At 48.2% G+C, this 15,702-nt stretch overlaps 2 protein-coding genes across 2 annotated transcripts; both read right to left on the bottom strand.

Moving 5' to 3' along the window:
- Positions 1-4,634: 4,634 nt before the first annotated feature.
- Positions 4,635-5,801, bottom strand: LOC122393224 (low affinity immunoglobulin epsilon Fc receptor-like). Its single transcript, XM_043389063.1, has 2 exons — positions 4,764-5,801; positions 4,635-4,707 (listed from the first exon to the last, which is right to left on the bottom strand). Exon 1 carries the CDS (start codon positions 5,767-5,769, stop codon positions 4,831-4,833), a length of 939 nt encoding a protein of 312 aa, XP_043244998.1. The 5' UTR covers positions 5,770-5,801; the 3' UTR covers positions 4,635-4,707; positions 4,764-4,830.
- Positions 5,802-13,243: 7,442 nt separating this feature from the next.
- Positions 13,244-15,264, bottom strand: LOC122393218. Its single transcript, XM_043389046.1, has 3 exons — positions 14,885-15,264; positions 13,835-14,368; positions 13,244-13,412 (listed from the first exon to the last, which is right to left on the bottom strand). Exons 1-3 carry the CDS (start codon positions 15,262-15,264, stop codon positions 13,244-13,246), a joined length of 1,083 nt encoding a protein of 360 aa, XP_043244981.1.
- Positions 15,265-15,702: the final 438 nt, after the last annotated feature.

A 15,702-nucleotide genomic window follows, 5' to 3' on the forward strand; every position in this document is an offset into this window, starting at 1 on the left:
TAATGCTCGCAACGGGCACTGATCCTCATTTCCTGCGCTGCTTCAGAGTTAGACTTAACAAACGTTTTAGCCCGTCTATTACTTGAAAACCACCACTGCAACGAATTTATCAAGCCTTCCAGACTTCTCAAGCTGGGCTCAGTACCGCTGTGGGCTGCGTTTGCGTATGTTTCGTAACATTGAGGTGGTGTAACGGTATACTCCAAACCTTACCGAGCCAGTTGGACGGGATGTTGTAGCTGCAGGCGTTGTCGCAACATGCGGAGACGGCAGATCCAGAATCCGTCGTCAGAGCTTTGATGGTCGCGTTCCTTTTAACATTGAAAGCTATTTAGTTTTTCAGTTTTGTCCGTCCACCTGCATTTATTTGAGCACACCAGTCATTGCTGTAGGCATGTGGAAACTGTTGATCTAGAATTCTAGAGCCCTGAACTTCGTCGGATTTTGTTGGACATCCTAGCTCCTGTGTTTAACTGGTGGCATGTAAAATGGTGCGCATTGTCCATTTGTTTGACACACAGGCTACCCTTCAGTGAAACCATCCAATACTGTGTTTTGGAAAATTTGGATGAATCTAAACAATACTGTGTTTGGATGGCGTCCCGGCCGACTTCTGCGGAAACACTTCACCCCAGATGGCCCCCGTCATTCAGGATAAGTTTACACAAATATCTTTGATGATGGCCAGACTTTATTGGCACCAGAATTGCTGAAATAGTTTGTGCAGGTATGTGCTCACGAAAACATGGATTCATATTTTAAACCTTCCGGCCGATGGGGAGGGGGTGGGTACCGCCGCCCCCCCCCCCATTAGGGCTTTCGCGATAGCTCCGAACATGCTGGCGATAGACAGCTGAAACTTGGCATATCTGACCTTTCATTCAAGGCCAATCGTTTGACACCAACCACATTTTCGAGTCAGGTCAGGTCACTGACCTATCATGTCATAAGTAAACCTCTGCACGGTCTTCAGATGTCGCTAATTCGCAACGCCCTCAGTGCCAGAGGAACTTTCACAGGGAAATGAAGCTTACAGGACCTAGTATCCCGTAGAGGTCGCACAAGTTGTATGTCTCGGATTTTTCCTAAAGGTCACATGAGGTCAAGTCGGTCACGTGTTTTCACCAGCATAAGTCAGTGGGGAAAATTAAAAACTGCTATTTCGGCGCCGGAAACGATCTCAAACTATCTCAACCACACGGAATCGTGATATTATGCACACCTTGAAAGTCTGATGCATTGTTTTGCATTGTTGATTTTGTGTGACGTCACTAGGGTCATAAGTGTTTTTCGTCAATAACTCCCGATCAACTTGAGCTAGCGAATCGGAAAAGCCACCAATGGACTCAGGACGACCTGCCGAATCAAATGATATGCGACATGACCTCCTACCACCAAGTTCGTGACCTGAGAGGCTCTGACCTGACCGTGACCCGAGGTCAATGCCTCAAGTTGACCTCCCCCAAACAAAAAGTATACCATTTGACGCGCCTGAGTCAGGCGAACACGATGATGCCAAAATCGCGGCTCTGTGGCCGTTTTTGCGAAGTTATTTGCCAAAAACCGAACCCGTACCCTGGGCCACTTGACCTGACCTCAGAGGTCACCGGTTGACCTGAGACCTTAAATTCGGGTACCAATCGCTGTGTCTTTTAACGGCGCACACGCTCGGTTTTTCCACGACGCTCTAGCTCAATCAGGGGCAAAACGGCGAGGGGGTCGTGCCCTCCCCTCGGCCGGCGCGTATGTATAAAACCAATAGGTCCGGCAAGGGTTTTTAAGTGCATAGGCACAGGCCAGTTTCCGGTACCACATTGATGTTGATTTATCGCAGATTAATCTGACAGACCGAGGGAAATTCTCTGTTACAGCTGTTATCATGCCACTGCCTGTCACTCGACCATTCGCGAGTCGCGATGTGGGCACAGTCCTCTTCTTCTCCATTATAATTCGGCTGATCAACGCCCCAGTCGGTAAAATCCACAGGAGTTCCGTCGGACCACGACCAGCTTCCTCCCGGAGTGAGACGCGCCAGACCAATCCAGAGCGAGGGCTCAGGACTGTCAGATTTGACCAAGTCCTTCACGAAGGCCGCCGAGCTGTGGTGGATGGATGCAAGACGAGCGCGAGGGTCGACGGAAGAGCAGGCGTGATGAGCGGCGATCCATGTGGTATTCTGACGAGTCACGTAGTAGCAGATGTCCTGGTGGCGTTTCCAGTCTGGTGGACACTCCTCAGGAGCTGGCGGCTGGAGGGACGCCATCTGGTCCTGAAGCTGACGCAAGGCTGTGGCGATTTCCTGCTGTCCGTTTCGGATATCTTGACTGACATTTCTAAGCTCTTGCTGTCCGCTCTTGATTTCTTGTTGTCCGCTTCGGATCTCCTGTTGGCCGTTTTTCAGCTCCAGCTGCTCGCTCTTGATCACCTGTTGTCCATTTCTGAGCTCTTGACTGACATTTTTAAGCTCTTGCTGTCCGCTCTTGATTTCTTGTTGTCCGCTTCGGATCTCCTGTTGGCCGTTTTTCAGCTCCAGCTGCTCGCTCTTGATCACCTGTTGTCCATTTCTGAGCTCTTGACTGACATTTTTAAGTTCCCGCTGTCCGCTTTTGAGCTTCTTTTGGTTGTTCTTGAGTTCCTGATGGTCTCTCTCAACGTCCTGTTGCCCACTTTCCACCAGTCCTTTCGCCTCTTGTTGGCCTGTCGTGATATCACGCACGATTTGGTTGTTTGTATCTCTGAACTCTTGTACAAGCTCTTCCACGACAAAAGTGCAGGTGTCATTGATCAGTGACACGACGGAGACTGATCTAGACGAAAGTGTAGCCGTGCAGGTCACCAGCACCAGCACCAGCGACAGAGGCAGCTTCTCCAGTACACGATACGGCTGCATGATGGCCGCACTGCAAGCAGCGCCCTCGGCGCCGGCCGAGACTACTGACTAACTTGGTGATCGGGTAGTCGAGTGTTTATAAGCAGCCGCGCTCGGCTGTTGTATACGGTTGTTAGTGACCCCCGATCCGCTGGAGGGCCTAAAGGGCTCCTCTGTGTTTTTTTTTTTCGGATGCGCAGAAACGGCGCGGCTGCGAATTTCGACTCTCCGTTTTCTGTTATTTTCTGGATATCAATTTCACCCGACTCCTAAAAAATAGGTCCTAGGTCATCTCAGGTCATTAGGTACAGAGGTCAAACTGAGGTCACTGAGAAAAAGAGAAACTGAGGTCTCTCATTCTCTCTCTCTCTCTCTCTCTCTCTCTCTCTCTCTCTCTCTCTCTCTCTCTCTCTCTCTCTCTCTCTCTCTCTCTCTCTCTCTCTCTCTCTCTCTCTCTCTCTCTCTCTCTCTCTCTCTCTCTCTCTCTCTCTCTCTCTCTCTCGTCCCGATACACGTATTGTGTCCGGAGATATAGCGTGTTTAGTCTGGAAACGTTATTTATGAAACACCTTTAAAAGGATATCTTCTGGCGTGAAGAAAGCCTGCGTAGAAGCGTGGATTTCAGTCGTATTCAGAAATCATTTGGGTCCTTATAACCTCAAAGGCCAACATACATACAAAATATAGCCTAAAATATACATACAAAATACAAAATATAGCCTTTTAAACTCTCTTTCTGGAGTATCACCTCAGATTTGACCTCAGGTCAACGGTTTAGCCTCCAGCGGGGAATAACGCGAAAAATAACCGTTTTTACGAAAAATGTCTTTCTCCAATAACTTTTGACTCAAGAAGGTCACGGCATTAGGTACTGTTGGCAGCATTACTAGGGGTGTTCAAACAACCCCCAGCAGGGTGCGAAGTAATGTTAATATGTCGGGATTAAAGCATTTATCGATTTTGCGAATGCCTAAACCGGTAATCGCAAGTCAGAAGGACCCCAATCTGGCTATCTCAGCTTTAAACTAATGCTAATGTGGGAGGGTCCCTTCAAGTGGCTTGCCCTGCCCTACCGACCTACTATGAACGTCAAACCCTTTGAGACCCCACTTTTTGCGATAATTTTTAAATGCGTCAACTTTCGTTTACAATATTCTGGCAATATATGTTTCAGAACGTGCCGAAACTTTTATTACTAAGGTATTTTGACGCCAAACTATTATGGAAGGTACTTCTCATTCACTCGTAATGCTAAGGTCAATTCAGGCCCGGGCAGAGGCTTGCGCTCGGCCACACTCGAGCCCCACCACCAGCGCCATCTGCTCTAAATGCCATCTACCAGCGCCCGCTACCGCTACCAGCTACCGCCCACCATCAAGCCTGAATGGAGCGAGAGACGCGAGTGACCGGTCGCCGAGCAAGGAGCGCCGGAGGGGTAGGGCGGAGCTTAGCGCTGACGTCATTACGTGGCTCCGCCCCATGAGCGCGTAGCCTCTACCCAAACAGCATATTCGTTCCGTGAAATTTAACATTACGAGTGAATGAGAAGTACCTTTCATAATCGTTTGGTGTCAAAATACCTAAGTAATAAAAGTTTCGGCAGGTTCTGAAACACACATTGCCAGAATATTATCAACGAGAGTTGACGCATTTGAAAATTATCGCAAAAAAGTGAGGTCTCAAGGGGTTTGACGTCCATAGTAGTCTGCCGAAACTCCCGCCCAAGATGGCTTCCGTCATTCAGGATATGTTTACACCACAGTGCTCAACGATGGACAGAATTTATTTGCACAAGAATGCCGTAAAATGGATCTGTACCGGTATGTGCTCACGATAACATGGATATCATGGATAACATGTTATCCATGATATCCATGTTATCCAATGTTATAACATGGATACATGGATTCATATTTTGATCATGGTGCACAGGCATTTGTATTTCACCTCCAGACTAGTGTTTATATCAGAGTAATCTGACAGACCGAAGGAAATTCTCGATTACAGCTGTTATCATGCCACTGCCTTTCAAGCGACCAGGTGCGAGGCCCGACGTGGGCACAGTCCTCCACTCCTCCAACATTCTCGGGCTGACCACTGGCCCAGTCGGTAAAGTCCACAGGAGTTCCATCGGACCACGACCAGCTTCCTCCCGGAGTGAGACGCGCCAGACCAATCCAAAGCGAGGGCTCAGGACTGTCAGCTTTGACGAAGTCCTTCACGAAGGCCGCCGAGCTGGCGTGGATTGATGCGAGACGAGCGCGACGGTCGACGGAAGAGCAGGCGTGATGAGCGGCGATCCATGTGGTATTCTGACGAGTCACGTAGTAGCAGATGTCCTGGTGGCGTTTCCAGTCTGGTGGACACTCCTCAGGAGCTGGCGGCTGGAGGGACGCCATCTGGTCCTGAAGCTGACGCAAGGCTGTGGCGATTTCCTGCTGTCCGTTTCGGATCTCCTGACTGACATTTTTAAGCTCTTGCTGTCCGCTCTTGATTTCTTGTTGTCCGCTTCGGATCTCCTGTTGGCCGTTTTTCAGCTCCAGCTGCTCGCTCTTGATCACCTGTTGTCCATTTCTGAGCTCCTGGTTGCCATTTTTAAGCTCCCGCTGTCCGCTTTTGAGCTTCTTTTGGCTGTTCTTGAGTTCCTGATGGTCTCTCTCAACGTCCTGTTGACCACTTTCCACCAGTGCTTTCACCTCTTGTTGGCCTGTCGTGATATCACGCACGATTTGGTTGTTTGTATCTCTGAACTCTTGTACAAGCTCTTCCACGACAGACTTACATGTGTCATTGATCAGTGACACGACGGAGACTGATCTGGACGAAAGTGTAGCCGTGCAGCTCACCAGCACCTGTACCAGCGACAGAGGCAGCTTCTTCAGTACACGAGGCAGCTGCATGATGGCCGCACTGCAAGCAGCTCCCTCGGCGCCGGCCGAGACTACTGACTAACTTGGTGGTCGGGTAGTCTAGTGTTTATAAGCAGCCGCGCTCGGCTGTTGTATACAGTTGTTATAAAGTTCCGATCCGCTGGGGGGCCTAAAGGGCTGCTCTGTGTGTTTTTTTTTTCGGATGCGCAGAAACGGCGCGGCTGCGAATTTCGACTCTCCGTTTTCTGTTATTTTCTGGATATCAATTTCACACGACTCCTAAAAATAGGTCCTAGGTCATCTCAGGTCATTAGGTACAGAGGTCAAACTGAGGTCACTGAGAAAAAGAGAAACTGAGGTCTCTCTCTCTCTCTCTCTCTCTTTCTCTCTTCCTCCCTCCCTCTCCCTCTCCCTCCCTCCCTCCCTCCCTCTCTCTCTCTCTCTCTCTCTCTCTCTCTCTCTCTCTCTCTCTCTCTCTCTCTCTCTCTCTCTCTCTCCTTCTCTCTTATAGCTGATTTGATTTCCTCTGCCCTCAGGCGACCCGCCGCGATGGGGAAACGGGACATTTTCAGCTCCGGAAACCAGCTGAAAATGCAGTCCTAACTATTGAAAACTGACTAGAAGCTCACAGACAGAGGTTACCCAGTTTCAAAAATCGCAGGTCATCATAAAATAAAGACAAAGTATCATTCAAAATTGTTTATAATAGCTTTAACGCTATTTTTGGGAAAATAACACGTAAATCGTTAATGCCGAGGACAAGTGACCCTCCAAAAGTGTCAATTAAAGTAAAGTTTTATCTTACGAAGTTTCAAGAGGCAGATCTGGAGCTAATAGATTTCTTTTACACACAGAATCCGGACAAAACCGCACGATGGACATGTTTTGGCCGTTTACAAAGCAGAATCTCTCCTGAGGAAAACACTCCGGAACCCATCGAAGGTCTTGGCATGGGGAATGACGAGCGTTTGAGATTTGCAAAATTTGCAAAATGTGTCTAAGAAACAGATGGCCGACACATTTTGCTACGATATGCTGCGAAAAATTTGCCACTGGCACTTCCCATTTGTTCAGGAATGGGATTATTTTGAAAAGGAAAATGGTGCTTGGGAGGTCGGTGCCAGTCATTCATGAAGGAGTTGGCGCCAGAGAAGACCTACAAAATACTTACGGATGGTGTCGATGCAAGCTGTTGGCTTTCAGCGAGAAGCGGATGTTGCCAGGGAGCTCGTCAAACTTAAATCCGACGCAGAAACTGCAGGGGATTCCCCTACAAAAGCTTGAAAGCTGGTGACCTTTTATCAGCCTCCGGCAGCTGACGGAGCGACGAAAATCGGTATGGGCAAATAGGGGAAGTTGGGGCAATGCCGGAGTTGGGGCAAAGCCGAAATTCGAGATATTTCGAAAACTGTAAGACATGGATGCCACCTGTCAGTGATGCTCTGAAGCTTAAGTGACTACAATTATCGCATGTTTGTTACGAGTCGTCATTCGGAATACTTCGACTGTGAGGGCGCCAAGAGCGTTTTCAAGGTACGTTTCCCTTGTACTACATGCGCCTTTGAAGCTGCATTTCTTACTCATTATGCTACCGTTTGTCTGGCCAATTCGGTCAAGTAATCTTTAGCATGTCTTTGCATAAGTGTGCTGCCTATTTGAAATTTATACAGCACGTTGAAAAGTTATCGGCCTGCAAATGAAAGTATGGCAGGCTGGGGTAATGCCGAAAACGTGCGATTACGCACGTGTTAAAAGCACGCTACGTGGACTTTACTGCTGTAGAATAGCAACGCGTGTTTTTAGTCACACAAATTACACTTTCAACCGACACAACGGCCTGTTACCTATAAGGAATGATTTACCTGGCATGTTCTTATTATATCACACAATTATAACTTCCAGTGTGCACCGCGTCCTCAAGCTCTTAAAACGCGTGTCAGCTTTGATCAATTCTGGATAAAGTTTGAGATAAAATGGCAAAACATCAATGTCGGCATTCCCCGTAGATAATTTCTCCCATTTTCGGCTTTCCCCGCAGTCCGGGGCAACGCCGAAAAAGCCACTTCTTTGATATTTTTAGTTTGTGCGCTTAACGGTATGCGAATTCATCAAATGCGCCTGGTATGTTTGAAAGGCAAAAGACTGGCCTCTCGAATGACGCCAATAAGAATAGCCTATGCTGTCTACCTTGCGTGCTACGGGCGTAAGAAAAAAGTATTCGGCGTTCCCCCAACTTCCCCTATTTTTTGAGATACAGCAAAGGGTTTGGTTTTCAACCTTCCGAATCAGTTGTCAAAGCATTTGTCTGGTGTATACAAAGACACCAAAACCTTAGATTTTTGGCCGGTTCTTATATGCTTTATTGGAATGGGAAATAAGTCAAGGAACTTTTGAGACACCCTGTAGATGAGTGGCAAAAGATACCCGGTCACAGAGGTGCGTGCCACCATCGCACAGTGTTTTATCTCGGCCTCAAAAGCGGACATAATTAGCATTTTTGACTATTTTATATCTCGATTTTTTAATCACCAAGCACGTCCAAATAGACCAGCAGGCCTAACAAAGCAAAAAAAGAACATCTAGCTACCATAATTTGTGTGCAGTACCTAGCGTCACAAACACGAGTGTTGCGGTGTGATCCTCGTGGTTTGCATACGTCGTTTTACGGTTCACATTCGAAATCACCTGGGGAGCTCATTTTTCGCAACTTAAGGTAAAAATTATACATCATTTGAAAGCTTGCAATGTTGGCAAGGCGCCTATGTTGTTCATTTACCCGTTTCTGATAGAATAAACATTTTAGAAGCTTAAGATGTCGACCATTTTAAATTTATTTTTTACTGTAGGGTTTCAACGTTCAAATAGAGCTACAAAAAATCGCACCTGGTTGCACGTCTCAAGACTTTGTCAGGATAATTCTAGTCATGTTCTCTTCGTGTTCTGAAAATTTCAGCTGCCGAGAGGTGCCGAGAGGCCGGCAGTGTCGTGTTGAAGAGACCTCCACCGCGCGGCGTCGGTGTGGCCGCGCGGTCGTGCCGGGGGAGCAGGAACTTCGAACGATGGAAATATGGCTAGGAGAGCATTCTGTGCAGCCTCAAAACGTTCAGTGAAATTACCGGCGTGGATGAAGCAATCATCACGCGGCTTGCAGTGCTCCTGAACGCCATGCAGTCGCTAGAACGCATAGATGCTGAACGATTCAGCGTACGCCATGAAGACGGCTGAGATCGTGGTTCAGCTCTATCCATGGTTTTATATGCCGTTCAGCGTCCACAAGCTCCTTCTCCATGGTGCTGCCGTCATCGAAACTCTCCTGCTCCCCATTGGTATGTATTCGGAAGAGAATCAGGAAAGCCGAAACAAGCGATATCAGGAATATTTGCAGAAACATGCGCGAAAGACGTCTTCGGTGAACACAATGACGGACCAATATCATCACCTCCTCATCACCAGTGACCCCGTCATAACGAAGAAGTGTCAGGCGATGCTGGAGCCGTTGCGGAAGAGAGAGTCAGCTCGCGTGCACAGGGTTGACATCAGTCACCTGCTCATGCTACCCGACGAGGGAGAGCGAGAAGAGACGTCAGGTGATGAAGAACTCGATGAGTGCACTCAGCCGAGCGATGAGGACTCGAGCGATGACGATCGCGATGAACCTGAACATGTAGAGGTGCAACTGCCTGACTACTGCGCTGCCAATGTCGTGTAGAAAATTGGAAATGCGCCGCGGTCATTGATATCTGCTAGATTGTTTGCTACGCAGTTGATGTGTTTGGCGTATCTGATAGTTGTCGAACGCTTCTGAGGAGATTTCATTGATTTAAGCTAAAGGTTTAGGATCGTGTTGCGCAATTGTGCCTATGTGGAGAGCACGATAATATAACCTGAAACCTGTTAAAGAAAGGAATAAATTGATATGTTCCATTGAGCATTGCATTTATCAGAGCATCCGTTCTTCCCTTGAGTGTCCTATCTGTATGACGCTTTTGTGCATCATGCAACGTCTCTCAATTGTATAAAAACATTTATCAATAAAGCAAAGCATGTTTTCACATTCCAATCTTAAAATGGATGTTCCCGCCTGAAATCAGAACACTCTGCGAACACGAAATAAAGATTTTCATTGGCGATTGTAGAAAAGCCTTGTTTGCGTAAAATAGCGAATTTGGTTTTTCTAGATGATACGATCTTTCCGGCTATATTTGGACATCAGCGACGGTCAGCATGACCGCCAGTGCCTGCGCTTTCATTTGACATCAAAATTATTAGGATCCGATGGAAACTTGCTGAGATATCGTATTATGTCCGCTTCTGAGGCCGAGATAAAACACTGTGCATCGGGGGTTTTGAGAGGAGGTTAGCTGCCAGTGTGCGGGCTGGCGGTGGCCATTTCCAGTATATCTTTGAGGTGTTGTGGTGGATGGTCTTCAAAGTTTTGTGTGTAATTTTCGTCCCAATACACGCGTTGTGTCCGGAAATATAGCGTTTTAAGTGTGCAACGTCATTGATGAAACACCCTGTAAAAGGACATCTTCTGGTGTGAAGAAAGCCTGCGTACAAACGTGGGTTTCAGTCGTATCCAGAAATCATTTGCGTCCTAATAACCCCAAAGGCCAAAATACATTCAAAATATAGCCTAAAATATACATACAAAATACAAAATATAGCCTTTTAAACCCTCTTTCTGGAGTGTTTCCTCAGATTTGACCTCAGGTCAACGGTTTAGCCTCCAGCGGGGAATAACGCGAAAAATGACCGTTTTTACGAAAAATATATTTCTCCAATAGGTAACTCTTGACTCGAGAAGGTCACGGCATTACTTTTGCCAGCATTACGTTTTTGAATATTTGCGAAAAACCGGAGGTAGGGGTGTTCAATCACCCCCAACAGGGTGTGAAGTAATGTTAATATGTCGGGATTACAGCATTTATCTATGTTGCGAATGCCTAAGCCGGTGATTGCAAGTCAGGGACCCCAATCTGGCTATCTCAGCTTTAAACTAATGCTAAGGTGGGAGGGCCGCTTTAAGTGGCTTGTCTTGCCGACCTAGTCTGCCGAAAGTCCCGCCCGAGATGGCTTCCGTCATTCAGGACATGTTTACACCACAGTGTTCAACGATGGACAGAATTTATTGGCACAAGAATGCCGTAAAACTGATCTGTACCGGTATCTGCTCACGATAACATGGATACATGGCTTCATATTTTGACCATGGTGCACAGGCATTTGTATTTCACCTCCAGACTAGTGTTTATTTCAGAGTAATCTGACAGACCGAGCGAAATTCTCGATTACAGCTGTTATCATGCCACTGCCTTTCAAGCGACCAGGCGCGAGGCCCGACGTGGGCACAGTCCTCCACTCCTCCCACATTCTCGGGCTGACCACTGGCCCAGTCGGTAAAGTCCACAGGAGTTCCATCGATCCACGACCAGCTTCCTCCCGGAGTACGAGACGCGCCAGACCAATCCAGAGCGAGGGCTCAGGACTGTCGGATTTGACCAAGTCCTTCACGAAGGCCGCCGAGCTAGGGTGGATGGATGCAAGACGAGCGCGACGGTCGACGGAAGAGCAGGCGTGATGAGCGGCGATCCATGTGGTCTCCTGACGAGTCACGTAGTAGCAGATGTCCTGGTGACGTTTCCAGTCTGGTGGACAATCCTCAGGAGCTGGCGGCTGGAGGGACGCCATCTGGTCCTGAAGCTGACGCAAGGCTGTGGCGATTTCCTGCTGTCCGTTTCGGATCTCTTGACTGACATTTTTAAGCTCTTGCTGTCCGCTCTTGATTTCTTGTTGTCCGCTTCGGATCTCCTGTTGGCCGTTTCTCAGCTCCAGCTGCTCGCCCTGGATCACGCGTTGTCCATTTCTTAGCTCTTGACTGCCATTTTTAAGCTCCTTCTGTGCATTTTTAATCTCTTGTTGTCCACTTTGAAGCACCTGTTGGCTGCTTTTTAGATCCTGATGGTCTTTCTGAAGCTCCTGTTGTCCACTTTTCACCAATCCTTTGACCTCTTGTTGTCCTTTCGTGATACCACTCACACTTTGGTTGTTTGTATCTCTGATCTCGTGTAAAACCAGCTCTTTCACTGCTGAAGTACAACTGTCAGTGATGTAGGACGCAAGGGGTACTGAACTGGACGAAGTTGTAGCCGCACAGATCAGCGTTACCAGCACCAGGAATAGAGGAAGCTTCTTCAGCACACGGAAAGGCTGCATGATGCCGCTGCACTGTAGCCGATGTTACCAGATGAGGCGGCCGTGACTAACTGACTATCTTTGTGTCTGGTAGTCGGACATTTTAGTGTTTACCGTCGCACTCGACTGTTGTATATGGTTGTACAGCACGCTAACGAAGGGGCCGTGTGGTTTATGTCAACTGACGTGCCGAGTTTACGGATGTTTTATTTGTGTTCTAGCTATACGAGATCAAAGCCAGAGGCGAAAAATAGCGTCAGTTTAACTAAAAAAAAAAAAAAAATAGCGTCAGTCCGAGCCCCCTGGTTTTTCGCGAATAACTCGCGTAAAAAGTGGCCGATCGCAACGAAACTTTCAGTACCTTCGCATTGATCAATTTTACACCTACCCTGAAAATCTCATGACCCTGACCCAAGTGACCTTTGACCTGTGACCTTTTTTCCGAGACCATGTTTGGCCGGAATCGCGATTCCGCGTATGTCAGCTCGCATTAGCCGCGCGTTTGCAAGCTTTTCGTGGTTTCAAACGTTCAAACATGTGATTTGATGTTGCCCATTAGGGTGGGTGTCAAGGTCACCTGAAGGTCAGGTCAGGTCATTAACATTTGGTGACCTCGGTTCACTTCTTCGAGTTTTACATGTTTCTAGCCTAGTTTTTGGAGCTGAATTCGAATTTAGCAACCATTTGAACATTAACGAAGTAGTTTTGGTGACTTCGTAACATGTTACGAAGCTGTCAGAGGCGGTTGACACGTACTACGATTACCCGTCACGACGCCTACTGGTTGACCTGACCTGACCTGACCCGACCTGGTCTGAATGCTTAAAGACATCATCTGTGATCAAAACTAACACGATATTCGTGATCAGCACCCCGAAAAACTCCATAGCAGCCACACTTTAGGTACGACTTTCTAACAGCCCCCCCCCCCCTACACGTTAGAAGCTGGCAAACGCCGCATGCGAGGGTTAAGGCGTTGTGTGGTTTTTGTCATGTAGAAGCCACGGGACTAGTGCTGGATGACAGGATAGGTTACGTTGCTTTTTATGTATGTATGTGGTACACTTTGCGCTAATCTAAATAAGTGTTTGAAAGTACCAAAATTATCCGACGGATTTCGGCCATTATGAGGGTGACCTCAATCAATAAACGAGTGAAATATGGGAATGGAGTGCCAACATATCCTCATGTGTCGTTTTAACATCTTTCCGTTCTAAATAACCGTGGATAGGTCGTTATAGATCTATGGCTGTATTTCTCGCCTTTATAACACCATCTCAGCCATCAGAAGATCATTTCCGGTGCCTTGTTAGCTCCTGGAAGTGCCGCGCTTCCGGCCATTTCTCGACCACCGGAAGTGGATGATTTCCGCCGCCAGAAGTAGCAGCGACACGGCCGCGCTGGTTAGCAGTAGCACAAACAGCGGGTAAACTTGGCTCACAGCGATGGCATCCCAGCCTCGGGCTCCTGGGTGGCACCTGTGGGACGAGACAAGAGACGGTCGAAGGGTCGGTGTGACGGGAGTGGTACAGGCAAAGAGCCTTGGTACAGGCCACTGTGACTGATTGTGTGAGGGGGGAGGAACAATGTCAGGTGGGTACGACGAGTCGGAAACAAATAAAAAATATAGGCAAGTTTTACGATGCCTCTGACGAAAAGACTTTTAAATATTATCTTTACCAACATTCATGTCATTCACCTATCAATCAACTGCGTAGTCGAATTCATCTTCTATTCTTTTTCTTTCATTTTGATCTTTCTATGCCACTTCTCGTCCTTAATCTTCTCTCTCTCTCTCTCTCTCTCTCTCTCTCTCTCTCTCTCTCTCTCTCTCTCTCTCTCTCTCTCTCTCTCTCTCTCTCTCTCTCTCTCTCTCTCTCTCTCTCACTCTCACTCTCACCTGTAGCTCTCGCTGAGTGTCTCCGGTAGCCAGTAGGCCCTCTCCCTTGCCAGCACTCCTCCTTCCCACAGCCTCAGCAGCTGTCGGTTCATGATGCCGTGCTCTGCGTCCAGTCCCTTCCTGAAGATGATGGCCCTTTCCTCCGGGGGCACTCCTTTCAGTGGCACGAAGCACGACGGACAACGATCCGCTTGCCACGGAGGAACGCGGACAGCAAGTTTGAAAGCCGTGGAGGTCATCAAGAACGCGAATTGAGGCTTAGCGATCAGGCGCTCGATTTCGCGATCGTGTATGCCGAGATGGTTCTCTAGTCGGCGATCAACTTCAGTGACGGAAAATCCAGTGAGTCGTGAAAGTGCAGTGGAGAAGTAGAAGCTTACTTGAGCTCCGATAGTAAACGAACTGTCACGAAAGAGTTCGGTCACGGAGGAGAAGGGCATTGCGGCACGGGTGGCAGTGAGATGCGAATACAAGCCGCTGTTGTAGAAGTTGCAGACGAGGATGCCGGTAGCGAAGCCGGTGAGCAGGATGACTCTAGAGACGGGACGTTGCAGGGTAAGCGCGCTTCCCTGGAGCGAGAAGGTCCCGAAGAGGGTCAGAAGCCAAACTAACATCGGGATTTTCTCGGAGTTGTCCTCCTCGTGACAGTTGTGTTGTTTCTGAGAAAGAGCAGCTGAACTGTTTCGAATGTTCTTTCGAGGGATGGTTTCTTTCAGAATCTGTTGACGGGTGTCAATGTCAGAAATCCAGGCATTTAGACGTGTGGAGTCCCGTCGTATGGATCTTTTGAGGATTGTCGACTTGGCTTTCGCTGAAGTCATTCCATGTCGAGTTTTAGACTTACTTTCAACTGATTTGATGTCTGGGTGAAGTCTTACTCTAGGAGATGTTTGTAGCAATTGCTGCTTTGTCTTATTTATACGTCTCCTAGATCTTAGATCTCCTCTTAGAAAGACCCGTCGTAGCTTATTAGATAGCCAAATCTTTCTAGCCACTTGCCACTTAGATCCGTTCTTTTCCATCTGTTCGCTTTCGCCCAGAGACGCTGACTGGTCTTGCACACTCCTGCTTTCCTCACCCAGGAGCCGACTGCGGTTATCCAGCAGCCACGCGGCTGTGGCCAGCAGCACAAGCAGCAGCACCACTCCGGCGTACGCAGACTCGTCAAACGGCCGCAGGAACGCCGTAGTATCCGTCTCGGCGTCGGGTGTTCTGATGCCGAATCCTACTGTCACGGTTACCGTTGGGAACGTGAAGTCAACCAGCGCGTGTCGAGCGTGACTCACGGTCCAGGATGATGGCGAGAGGTCGAATAGGCCGTCGCGGATGACGGAGAAGGTGCGCCCCCAGTGGGAGGAGCCGTTGACGCCTGGTATCGGGGTGAAGGACATGGAGAAGCCCAGGTGGTTCTGTATGTGGGAAAGAAGCATGCCTTGTAGACCTCCGGAGATTGTCCCGTTGGTTACCTGTGGGGAGGGAGGGAGGGAGGGAGGGAGAGAGAGAGAGAGAGAGAGAGAGAGAGAGAGAGAGAGAGAGAGAGAGAGAGAGAGAGAGAGAGAGAGAGAGAGAGAGAGAGGAGACTCAATAGTTATACACTATGTATGACATACCGTATTGAGTGTCCCATAAACAGCAAGTGCACATGGTCCAGCCCTGCAAGTTAACGTACCTGTTGCAAATTAATGCGATACGTCTGAAATGCACCAGCTGTTCATTACAGTATGTGATGCTGTCATCTATCAAATAGTCATGAGATGGTAGTATGCTGTGTTACTGTAAGGTCACCAACATGCTATTAGGGCCAAGAAAGGGTGTGATGACACGATATCGGCGATATTAGAAGCACTTTTGCAATATATTTTACTAAG

The sequence above is a fragment of the Amphibalanus amphitrite genome, unplaced genomic scaffold (genome assembly GCF_019059575.1).
Source record: "Amphibalanus amphitrite isolate SeventyFive unplaced genomic scaffold, NRLGWU_Aamphi_draft 000524F_arrow, whole genome shotgun sequence".
In the NCBI taxonomy this organism is placed as follows: domain Eukaryota; kingdom Metazoa; phylum Arthropoda; class Thecostraca; order Balanomorpha; family Balanidae; genus Amphibalanus; species Amphibalanus amphitrite.